This window comes from Lissotriton helveticus, chromosome 8 (genome assembly GCF_964261635.1).
Source record: "Lissotriton helveticus chromosome 8, aLisHel1.1, whole genome shotgun sequence".
NCBI classification, from domain to species: Eukaryota; Metazoa; Chordata; class Amphibia; order Caudata; family Salamandridae; genus Lissotriton; species Lissotriton helveticus.
The window spans coordinates 1,727,601,026-1,727,613,551 of record NC_136069.1 but is presented as its reverse complement, the minus strand read 5'-3'; the positions used below and the strand labels follow the sequence as shown (position 1 = coordinate 1,727,613,551).

General features: G+C 48.5%; 1 protein-coding gene across 1 annotated transcript in view; it reads left to right on the top strand.

Moving 5' to 3' along the window:
- Positions 1–11,424, top strand: part of LOC144773663 (TRPM8 channel-associated factor homolog) — a 93,934-nt gene extending 82,510 nt beyond the window's left edge. Inside the window, exons 7-8 of the mRNA XM_078658811.1 lie at positions 3,649–3,983; positions 11,152–11,424. Of these exons, the coding sequence (XP_078514937.1) occupies positions 3,649–3,983; positions 11,152–11,388 (572 nt within the window). The 3' untranslated portion in view covers positions 11,389–11,424. The remainder of the gene's footprint in view (positions 1–3,648; positions 3,984–11,151) is intronic.
- The last annotated feature ends 1,102 nt before the right edge of the window (positions 11,425–12,526 follow it).

The following is a 12,526-nucleotide window of genomic DNA, read 5'->3' as shown; positions in this document are numbered from 1 at the left end:
ACACTGAAGGGTGCTGCTGCTTTCTGCCGCTCAAGTAGACATTCTACTTGAGTGGCAGGTTCCTCAATGCGAGCCGATAAGGTGAGAGCACTCCTTGAGGCAGATTTCTCAAAGCGAGTCCTCTCAACCAGCCGCAACTGCCCGCATTGAGAAATCTCTCCGAGAGGAGGTCCAACATCATTTTGTCTCGTGAGTGCTCACAAATTACAATTGGTGAGCTGTGCAAGGGAAAAAAGTACACTCTGTATCGCTTCACAGAGTTTTGATGAACTCCGCACGGAGCGCGAGGTTGGTAAAACTCTGCAACTCTACCGGCGGAGAGGAATTCTTCGCCTATCCCCTAGTGGCAAACAGATTTAACCAAGGCTCTCCACATTTCTGAAAGAGACCTTTCATCACCTCTGGAATGGATGAAGACACCATTTGTAATCCACTTGGCATCTTCAGCTGAGTTTGTACGCACTGGCGTACAGAGATACGACCAGATGCTGAACCGACCAGGGAAATTTCCTGACATTCCAGCCAATTCCAGAGGCTCGGGCCTCTTGACCCAAGGTCCATTTCCTCACCCCACCCCATTTGGTGCAGTACCAAATGGTGGTGGGGTTGTCCATGAAGACATGCACCAGCCTTCCCTTGATCAAAGGAAGAAAGGCTTTTAATACCAAGAGATTTGCCCAAAGTTCATACAGGCTGATTTGGAACCTAGACTCCACCAGAGACCAGAGCTTCCTGATCTCTACCTCTCCAAGATGGCTTACCCAGCCCAAGAATGATGCATCTGTACTACCATTAGATGTGTTTGGGGAAGGGAGAGGGGTGGGCCACTGACACAGTTTGTTCACCATCACTGCAGGTATTTTGCAGTTCCTTTCGAGATCTAAGCCATGTCAGAAAGATTCCCCTGATGCTGAGCCCACTGGAACTTCAGGTCCCACTGCAGAATCCGCATACACCAGCAGGTATGTTGTCACCAGCAGAATGCTGGAAACTATGAAGCCCAGCAGTCTAGAGGCCAGACTCACCTAAATCCAGGATAGAGGCTGAAGCATCAGAATCATAGCCTGAAAATTCCGGACTCGATGCTCAGGAGGATAAGCCCAAACCTGCACTATTTTCAGAACAGCTCAGATGAAAGTGGGCATCTGAGCGGGAGTCAGGTGTGACCTAAGCATGTTCATAGTGAACCCCAGCGAGTGCAGGAGGTCTGCAGTAGTCTGAAGGTGACTGGCAAGATCCTGGTGAGAGCCCGCCTTCGACAGCCAGTCATCGAGGTAGTGGAAGACTGAAATCACCAACCTCCACAGACGAGCTGTGACCACTGGCATCATCTTTGTGAATGCAGAAGGGTTGCTGGTAAGGCTGAAAGATAGGACAGCGAACTGAGAGTGCTGCTGGCCACTGTGACCCGTGAGTAGCATCTGTGCGCCGGCAGGACGGGAATGTTGAAATATATATCTTGTAAGTCAATCGATACCATCCAGTCCTACAGGTCTAGGGCAGACAAAACTTGGATGAGCCTGAGCATCTTGAACCACTCTTTTTTCAGGAAGAGGCTAAGAAGGTGCAGGTTCAGAATAGGACAACGTCCTCTTTCCTTCTTTCACACCATAAAGTAGTGGAAATAACAACTGTGACATACTTCTGATAAAGGCTCCCTCTCTATGGCTCCCTTGCCAAGAGAACCTGAACTTCTTTACAGAGCAACAAATAATTTTGAGTAGCATCTGTGGGGCTTGATATGTGACTCCATCCGAGTTGTCGATTGTTTCATAAAAAGATATTGCACTGGGAATAGCCAAGAAACTGAGGAGCTCGTCTTCTTGGATGCTAATCAAGATTAACTTCCCTGTGTTTGATGGATGGAATGGGTTGGAATAAGTGATAGATCCTTCCTTTTGTAGGCTGAATTTGAATGTAAACATTTTAAATTGTGGTCATGACTTGCAATAATGAATGGATTAATGTAGGCCATATTTGTATACATTGCAGCCCTGAAGAAGCCCAGATATGGGTGAAACGAGTTGGCTGTATTCAAGTACTCCAATGAATATGAAATAAAGGATCAAATAATCAAAGATAATCTCTCGTTTCTTCTGTCTATGCCTGGCAATTTTTCCGTCATTTCAGTGTATGCTGGTCTGGTTGCCTCTCAGTTCTTTGTGATTACTGATTTTCATATGGCTGGGTCTGAACTGGAGTGGTGAAGTGAGCTAAAGAACGGTGATGGATTCAATCCAGATCTGTGACCAGGGGTTGAGTGCCTAAAACGTTTCAGCACTCCGTCCATCATCTCCTTGTGTTTGCTTTGTTCACCCTAAGTTGGCAGGGTATGCCCAGACAAGGGTCCCTTACTCACTTTCCCACAGGATTCAAGCTAGCCTGGCTGATGAAGGGTGCTATCCTGAAACCTTTTCCAGGATGCGTGTTTCCGGTTCAGGGAAGATATTGCTTGGCAGTTTGGGCTGGACTGTTCCCTTGAGGCACAGGGTCAAGACAGATTTGAATATGGCTGGGTTTGAACTGGGGTGGTGAAGTGAGCTAAAGAACGATGATGGGTTCAAACCAGATCTGTGACTGGGGGTGAGTGTGTGAAAAGTGTCAGCGCCCCGTCCATCATCTCCTTGTGTTTGCTCACTTAGGTAGGAATATTAATTAGTCTACGCAGGATATTACTAGAGCACGTTCCTCAAGTAGCCTGACTGAAGACAAGACTGGGGGTTGGGGGGCAGGAGATAACTTCCTTCTACTTATCCACACCTAATGTGTTTGGGTAGGATGAGTGAAATTGCATGAGTTTCACTTTACAAGTGCATATGCAACCCTAGACTGCTGCATGAATGCTCTGAGTGGGCCTTGAACCTCAACATCTTGCTTTATATTACTCGCCTCATCATAACAAGTTTGACACATGGTTCATGTTTCTCTTCCCTCTGGTACAGATGTGTTGCCACCCACTTCCGGTACTGCTAATATACCAGAGGGGGGACTGCATTTGGGACATCTTACACTGGACATGGCCTTTACCCCAGACTCTTCGTAGTCGCCTATTAAGACAGATCATGATGTGCCAACAGGCCAGAGTACTACGCCGTACCCTGTGCCGGTCATTCATTCAGAGGATTTGGGTGTTATCAGGGGCTAGGATAACCTTCTGAATCCAAGACACCGACCTGTCTTTTTGTTCCCAGCCGACCAGGTGAGGGGTTCACCCCCTGCATCCACATGCAGCTACTTCCACTTCTAATTAATACTTTGGTCTCTGTCATTCAACAGCCGCCAACAGTCCCTGTAACTTTTTAATGATCAGTAAAACGGAAGGGAAGAATGAAGTCAATTTGTTTTTTATAAGCACAGACTCCCCTGTCTAGTGTGTTTTCATCAAACTAGTTTAAAGAGATAATTCTTATGAGCCCCGTGGAACCAGTGATGTTTTTGAGTGTTGGAACAGGAGGAAGTGATGTGTGGGTACCACAGATATCATCTCCCACTTATGACACCTACTGACTCTGACTTTCAAAAGAGTCTCAGAAAGAGAGACAGCAACCCAGACTGTTGTCTGAGTGTACACAGCTGTTGTTCATGTGCAGTGTTTGATGGTTCTTCTGTGGGATGCATTAGTTGTCATCTGTTTTCTTCTCCTTTCAGGCTGGATGCATGCTGGCTATCCCATCATGGCCCACACAGACTCCGCTAAAGAGTTGACTAACTTTGATTTGATTAGTGGAGGGATCTGGGGTCCCATCCACGAGTTGGGGCACAATCAGCAGTGCTGGGGCTGGAACATCAGTCCGAACACCACGGAGGCCACCTGCAACCTTTGGTCAGTCTACGTGAGCGAGAAGGTGCTGGGAATCCCAAGGAGCAGAGCTCATGGAGACCTTCACCCAGAGTGCAGAGAGAAGCACATCACGAACTACCTCGAGAAAGGAGCCAAGCTGCAGGACTGGACTTTATGGGCCGCTCTGGAGACGTATCTGCAGGTGAGCCTTGAGGGGAAATGGGTGAAATCCTATGGTTTCTGCAGTCTGCTGAGAAGCAGCAACAATGGAGTGATCTCAGAATAACCCTCTTGGTAATCTTTGGTGTCCATGACAATCCTCTCCTAAGGCCTCACTCACAGTTCACTTCCGCTCAACAAACTCAACTCAGGGGAGGAGCCTAGCTGGCGACCGAGATGGCTGCTTAGACGCTCGGCTCCGTGAGCCTTCTCACCCCGCACATACATCCTGGCGAATATCCTGAGTCGCAACGACATATTTAAGTAGACGAAGGATAACTTTAACTTACCGTATGCTTCTGAGGCTTCTACGTGCGGCAGACCCGTGGAAATGTCCCCGACTGTTTTGCGGCCTTCACGTAGCTGGGACCGGGGTGTCGAGTGAGGCGAACAGCCGGCCGCGACTGTGACAACAGCGGCCACTGGTGGAGGTGGGAGTCGGCAGGAGGGCACCGATGGTCCGATGGGCCGCTGGCGACAGTGCTGACCCAATGCGTCTAGCGGAGTACCTTGTGAGGTGTGCGGTAAAGCAGGGTCGAGGGGAGTGCGCGATACCTGGCCCCCTTTCCAGTGTTGTGTCCGGGCATGATTACTGACTTTTCCCGGACTTGACGGGCGGCTCACGGGGAGCGGCGGAGATTTTGTTTAGCCCTTTGGTGACCCTTCGTTGAGAAGCCTACCCTGACCTTTGGGGTCCCCGTGGTGAATCCTGTTGCGCCCCGGTGTGGGGCCGGTCCCAAGGTGAGATGGAGAAGGGCGAGGCCGGATCAGCTAAGATGGCGGATGGCACCCTCTTGCGCAGACCACATCCAGACAGAGAAACCGCTGTGAGAGAGAGTCCTGAGGTCTGGCGACACGAGATGATGCCCACGTCCAGAGATATATTGGCGGCGCTAACAACCCTGCACATGACCCTTCTCCGGGACGCCCGAGATCTGGGAAGAAGGATGGCCGCCATTGTTGTACCGCCGTTCCACACGGACATAGTTCGATCTCAAGGAAGCGCCGATGTGCCTGCCTCTGCGTCAGTGATGGGTTTTCCAGCTTCACCTCGGTTCGTGGAGACGCCGGAATATCCGGCTCATGAGATCGCTTCGGACAGATCTGTTGTACATGCGGGTGCCTCGTCGGGGCCCTTGTCTGCTCGGCGGCTGGGTAAACAACGTCATTTTATGGTTTGGGATGCCCCGGCGGCGTTTCAGGGCTTGTTGGATGGTGTGACTTTCTTTCCCTGGCTGGCGAGACTGTGTTTGAACTGGAAGGTGTTTTCGGGATTGCTGCAGACACAGTTGGATTTCCGCTATTCATATTCGACTGGGTTTTGGGGGCTGAGGTCCCATGGAGTAATAACACTGCTCGGTCCGGCAGGACTTCTTGGACCCTCCACGCTGCTCTGTGTGTCGATTGATAAGTGGATGTATGTTGGTACTACTGATAGAAAAGGCCAGGGGTGAAACCGTCTAGGACATGATGGAACTTGTTGTTGGCTGCCGGTGATTTGGGGGACACTCAGCGGGAATGTTATTGATTGTGTTATCGGAGATTATTGTTTTCCATTGCAATCCTGATCTTGCTTTTAGAATGTTTACTGTGCGGGGTGGTGGTGGGGGGGGCCGGGTGGCCAGATCGATGGCTCTTCCCCACATTTCTCCTCTTTTTTCTCCTCTTTTTCTTTTTCTTCTCTTCTTCTATATTTCGGGTCTCTATTTAGGGCGACAGGCATGCTGCTGGGGGGGGATAGGCCGTGGCCTTCTGCAGGGATGCGGGGTGGGGGGTAGGGGGACGGGGTTTGTTAATTTGTCCTTTCTTTGTTTCTATGGCCCTTTGTCTGTCTTTCCTTTTGGTGTCGCCGTTTCTCATGTTTCCTACAGTATGTTTCGTTTTGAGGGGTGGGGCGCATACTTATGGCGTAACGTGTTTGTTATTTACATTTATCCTGACTTGTCTGCCCTACCCCCAATACTTCGCACGTATTTGCACTATTTGCGGATTTCCTGCTTTATGCTAGCTATTGTAGGACCTTGTATGATCGTGTGACACTGATTCTGCATTTTTCTTTATTGTAAAATGAACCTTCTCGAATCCTGAATTTTGTATTGTACGCTTGAATACAAGTTATATCCTGGACTATTGTTAGACCCTGATTTTCGGGTTGCTGTATTCTCCTATGTTGCTTTGCTGTACTTACAACTTGACTAGCGGCCGGCCGGGGTGGTTGTAGGCCCATACGTGTATTTCCTTGAGGTAACAAATAAAGGTTCTTAAAAAAAAAAACAAGCTCATCTCAGCAGCGATCCCTGCACACATAAGACCAACCGTCCTTAGCACTACACTCCCCTCCAATTGCCTCAGATCGAACAGGTGTCAAAGACAACAAGGGAATTATTCCAGTTTTTCTTAGAAGTCATGAAGCCAGAGATGGCCAAAGACACCCGAGTTGTCTCAGATTAGTGTTGTGAAAACTTGATGACCTTCTTTTGAGAACTGGACCCTGGAGATAAAGCAGGGATTTCAGTAAATGTGGAGTTATCAACTTACACTTGGGCAGATTCTTCAAATATTCTGCCTTGTTGCAGTTTTAAGCCCTGGACAAGTGAGTGAAGCAGTCAACAAACTGAAACCCTAGAGTTCTAGTCAGGACCTGCAGGGACAAAACAATGAAGGATGGCTTCTGACAACCTACCTGAGACAGGAAGCACCACGTAGGCTTCACTACAGCAATATATGGTACCAATGGTACCTCTGCTCTAACACGCTATAATAATTGAAGAAAACATTAACAACCAATGGGATCTAGTGATTTATAAAGTCACCTTTAACCTCTCCTTTTAATACATGATCAGGAAGGAGAGGTTGCTTGACAACAACAAGAGATCAAAGAGTCCAAGTTAATGTTAATGTTAATGTTATGGTAATTTGTATAGCGCACGGCTGCCCCAGCCAAGGGGCATCCCGGCGCTGTGAGCAGACAAAATGCAGAGAGTTAGAGGCGCAGAGAAAAGAAGAATTATTGGAAAAGATGGGTTTTGACAGCCTTTCTAAAGGCTAGCAGGTCCTGTATGCCACGGATAGCTTCAGGCAGGCTATTCCATAACTTGGCAGCCAGAAAACTGAAAGAACGGCCGCCTACTCTGGCAAGTCTGGTGCGGGGTATGATCGCTAGATGCTGTCCCTCTGAGCGGAGCGGTCTCCTAGGAGTGTACTTTGACAGGAGGGGGCGCAACATAGGGGGAGAGGCGGTTTTAAGGATTTTAAGGGCTAAACACAATGCCTTGAACTGGATCCTTTTGCCCACTGGGAGCCAGTGCAGTTTTTTCAAGACTCCGGATACCGAGGAATGGCGAGGGAGACCTACCAGAGCCCTGGCTGCCGCATTCTGGACTCTCTGTAGTCTGGTTATTTCAGGCAGGTTTGCCCCCAGTAAGAGAGAGCTGGCATAGTCCAGCCTAGAAAGGATGGTCGCCTGGACAATTAGCTGGCGAGTGCGGCAGTCGAAGAACTTCAAAATAGATCTGATGTTACGTAGGATGCCAAAGCACATGGCAGCCACCTTTTTAGTGTGGTGGGTGAACTTTAAAGCAGAGTCCACCCAGACTCCCAAATTTTTCACACATTCCTTAGGCTTGGGAGGTTGCCCTAGAACATCAGGCCACCAGTTGTCACCCCAGGACGAGATGTTTTTCCCCAAGAGCAGTATCTCTGTCTTCCTGGCATTTAGTTGGAGGAAGTTCGCCGTCATCCAGTTGTCAGATGTCAGTGAGTGTCTGTTTAAAGTGGTGAGCCTCCAGACCACTGTTGTCATTAAGAGCCACCACCAACTGGGTATCGTCTGCATAGGATACCAATGCCAGTCCGTTTCTTCTAGCCACCTCTGCCAGAGGGCGGACATAAACATTGCTCCCTGTCCAATGCTGTGCTCCTTAGAGATATAAGGGGGGTAGAGACTCTAAACGACCTGTTAGACAGGAAGTCTCTAATCCATCCCAAGGCAGTCCCTGTGACTCCAACTTCCTCCAGTCTCGACAAGAGGACCTCGTGTGACACCGTATCGAAGGCAGCAGTGAGGTCCAGCAGGACCAGTGCTGCCGTTCCTGCGGTGTCAAGAATGGTACGGAGGTCCTCTGAAACACTGAGCAAGGCTGTCTCGGTGCTGTGACCGGCTCTAAACCCGTGTTGAGAGTCATCCAGAATGTTGTTGGCAAGAAGGAAATCGGACAGAATGTTGTCAAGTCAACTCAGCAGGACAGAAAATCTGGGCTGAGACCAGGAAAAGGGATGGAAAGTGGAATTGCTGACATTAGTAAAGATCTGTTGTTCTCCTGTGTTGCAGACCACAAAGAAATCTGAATTCTATTTGAACTGGGCAGGGATCTCTGGCTCTGGAACAAGATTTCACTGGTGACATTCTTTCAGGTCAAGTGCCATCTCCTCCTCGTCTACCGCGAAAGGCATCAATGTGTGGGATTCCACAGGGCTGCTCTCTGTCTCCTCTTCTATTAAATATAAACAGGTGACTGCTGGACCAGTGGACTTTTCAATATCCATCAACCCTTTGTTGATATTATTCACCTTTATATGAGTGGGTAGACACTGTGACAATATCACAGCTTGACTAAAGCACATTTGCACTGTATCTAGGAGAAATATCTCTGCCTGGTTTGATCAAACACAGACATCTTCTGACTTGGAGATCCCTTCCATGGCAGACGTACCTTCGTCTGGATGTAGGAATTATGGGTCACATTGGCCGCTGCAGAGCAGTAAAACCAAAGCAGAAACACCAGCTTTCCTCTCATGCTGCTTCTGCCGCTGCATTGTTCTCAGTGCATTGAACTTTATCAGAGTCCTGATGGTGCTACAGGTCTATAGAAATATATTAAAACTCAAACAACCAGATTGTTTCAGATTTTATTGAAAAGTCACAGTGGACAGTCAGTTTATGCTGTGGGAGCCTTGCTTTGGACAGCAGTGAACCAAATTGTGTAGAACCTACCTTGTCTTGCAACTTAAAGAAACCTAAAATCTACCTTTAGTTCCCAACAATAGTCAATCATGGACAATGACTCATGGAAGAAGTAGGGTGGGCACTCAACAAGTAATACCGCCGGTTCTGCAGGCAATCCATGAGAAGATAGACCTTCATGAAACAAATAACTAAGTTCATGCTTTATATAGGAAGGGTCAAGCTCTCCTGTCTAATTCTGATAGCCCCGCCATGGGTCAAGCTCTAGTTATTGCCAGTCTGGATGTGGTCAATGCTGTTCTCTCCAGCTTCACTTCTTGCTTCGCCTTTAAAGGCTGAGCATCAGTCAGCACCTCAGCGAGTATTGTTTGGCTGGTGAATGGCTGGTGGTTCCACAGACATTGTTCTCTGTACCAATTTAGGTTTCTGGCCCACCCTGTATGATCTTGTTTGTCTTCCAAATATGTCTGTCTCTCACCTTCCACTGTGTGCTGCACCATCAGTCCTGCATTCAATGTTGTTGATACCAAGATTGAATTTGAAATATTAACTTTTTGATATTTCTTTCTCTTTGGCTCATTGTTTTTTTAGTCTATTATTTATTGACCTTCATGCGTGATTCTTCACAACCAGGGAACTCTTGTTGCGATGGTGTGTAGGGGATACCTTGAGTTGGGTCCTAGGTATAGTTATTACTAATGCTGAGGTCTGTACCCAAGTGATGGCTGCAGATTAGGTCTATGTGGTTGAAAGGGGTCCTCAGTTAATCACACTGACAACACAGGCCAGTATGACCAAAACACCTTCGCCCAGGGGTAACCTTCTTCCCACAACTGGCCTGGGCCCTCTCAAGGACTTGTACTGTTTGGGTCCTGCCCAGTCTTTGCCGCTCACTGTGCCGCCCACAATCCACTGTATCTGCGGATCAGCAGAATGGGCGATGGCCTTGCATTGGGCATCCTCCTTAGAACTACACCCTGAAGCAGCCGCAGTCTCTGTGGGTGGCAGTAGAGTGGAGTGCGCCACTGATGAGCGACTAGAAGTGGACCACATACTCCTTTCACATTGGCCTTTGAGAAAAACACTAGTTGGTTAAGACATTCAATCACCACAACCCCTAGCCATATTAAGACTCTGAGACTCAGTGACTCTTTGGAAGCCCTTGCATCCCTTGTGCCGTCCAGTTTCTTGGTCATAAATGAAGAGTAGCATCAAAATACTTAATGGTGTGAAAGCTGCTGATGCCTCTTATGGTGTGTTCTATCTTCACATCAATGTCCAGTCAGCTGTGAACCCGGGTCCATCTCCAGCGAGGTTTTGGAAGTGGTGATCGTGCATCCACCTGTGTCATCTTTGAGCTATGTTTGGAGGAGCTGAGAGTTAGAGACTTTCATCCATGTCTTTAGTCTATGTCAGGGGATCTCTCTGACACTATACATGCAATGTGCAGGAAATGACAGGCAAGAAGAAAGACCTTCTCCTGCTCCAAACGGAAGGTCTGGGGCTCCCTTCTTCCCAGATGTATCTCACACCCTCTTTTACTTCCAGAAGGAACTGAAGAGTATTCTCATCCAGCAGCACCTTAAGGCTAGGTCAACCTTCCCAGCTGTAGGGCCACCTTGGCAAATAGCCTCACGGGAGGTCCCCTTTCTCTTCCCTGTGTTATTTGAGAGTGCCCTTTGTCTTTTTTGGTCTTCTCTCTTTCTACATACATATCTCTTCATACCTATCAAATCTGCTAGCATCTGTAGCTCCCCGTTGCTTTAAATTTAGGATTGTGATTTTGAAATACCCAGTGTGCATACAACCCTGTTGAGTCATGATCTAAGGACTGCCGGATTCTCACTCTCCCCTTGCTATAGTCATTGTTTTGCTTTTGTGTGTTGAAAAAACAAATACTATCTTTTGTCTCCCAGCTTCAGATTTCCCAGCTGTAGGGCCACTTCTGCAAATACACCCACCTAGAAGTCCCCTTTCTCTACTCTGTAATTTTCAATTTTTTCTTTTAATGTATTTCCAATTTCAAACCTCTGGAGCGCTCTGTTGCTCTGTAGCTAGGTTTGTACTCTATAAATGCCCCAAACACTGTTGAGTCATGATCTGAGGACTACTTAGCTCTCACTGACCGCTTCATATAGTTAATATTCTGTCTTTGTGTGCTTTAAAAGTACTGTCTCTTGTCTCCCAGCTGCAGGAGGCCTATGGGTGGGCTCCCTTCATCCAGCTCTTCTCCGACTACCAGACAATGACTGACATCAAAGATGAAAACCCCTCCAAGATGAACTTGTGGGCAGAAAAGTTCTCCAATCAGGTTAAGAAGAATTTGGCCCCATTTTTCAAGATGTGGGGCTGGCCGATCAAAGACAGCGTCTCTGCAAAGCTGTCTTCACTGCCAGAGTGGGAGGAGAACCCAATGAAGAAGTGACTCGATCAGATACTTAGGGATACAACTACATCCCGACCCGGACATACTAGTGCGGAAGAATTACGGGACTGCCTACAATAGGCTAGTCGAGGATGTGGACAGATGGTGCAATCTCCCGCTTTCCCTGATGGGGCGAATCGCCCAAATGAAAATGATAGTGCTTCCCAGGTTTCTGTTTCTTTTCACTAACATTCCGGTGGTCCTGTCCAAGGCCTTCTTCGCCACGTTAACTCAGACGCTAGTAAAATTAGCCTGGAGTGGCAAACAGCCCCGAGTTCCATGGCAGACTCTTACGCTTCCGTATGAACAGTGGGGCTTAGGCGCCCCGGACTTTGAGAGATACTACCGTGTAGCACAAGCAACACACCTACACAGATGGATCCACGGGGATCGGAATATCCCGCACGTGATTATGGAGCGTCTGTTTACAGACCCTCTCCCTCCCCCGGCCACAGTGTTCGAGCCGGCCACTCGCCGTGTGGGCTTCCTGGACTCCATAACGATGACAAACCACGCTTGGAATGCACTGGTGAAGGCGCAGGACTGTGTGCTGCTGTACTCCCCCCTTGTCCCTGTGGAGTGGGCCGTATGGCTGGCGCCGCTACGTGAGAAAGGGGTTACACAAGCCCTTAATCAACTGGGCGTCTCCACACTGGGAGACCTGTTTAAGAACGGCAAGGTTGGGTCCTGGGATCAGATTGCTCCCGTTGGGGCAGCGGGGACGCCACTGCAGCGCTTCCACTTCCATAGGATACGCGTTGCATTCCGGGAACTTTTGGGCCCGGACATGGCAGAACCCCCGGAAATCCCGGAACTGACTTACGTGCTTAAAACATCTTTGTCGCGCAACCTGATCACCCGTCTATTTAAAATGGGGTCCCTTCATAGGGAACAACCACTATCAAAAGCCCGCTTGGCATGGCAGCGAGACCTGCAAATACAAATAGACGATGCAATGTGGACGTACTGCTGCCAAAATACCAGGAGGGTATCACTGAATGCAAGGCATAGGTTAATTCATTTTAAATTCTTGCAAAGAGTATATTATACTCCGGAGCGGCTACACAGATATGGGCTCCGCGCTACCTCTGAGTGTGAACGCTGTCACGCTCCTGTTGCTGACTTTCTCCATCTGGCG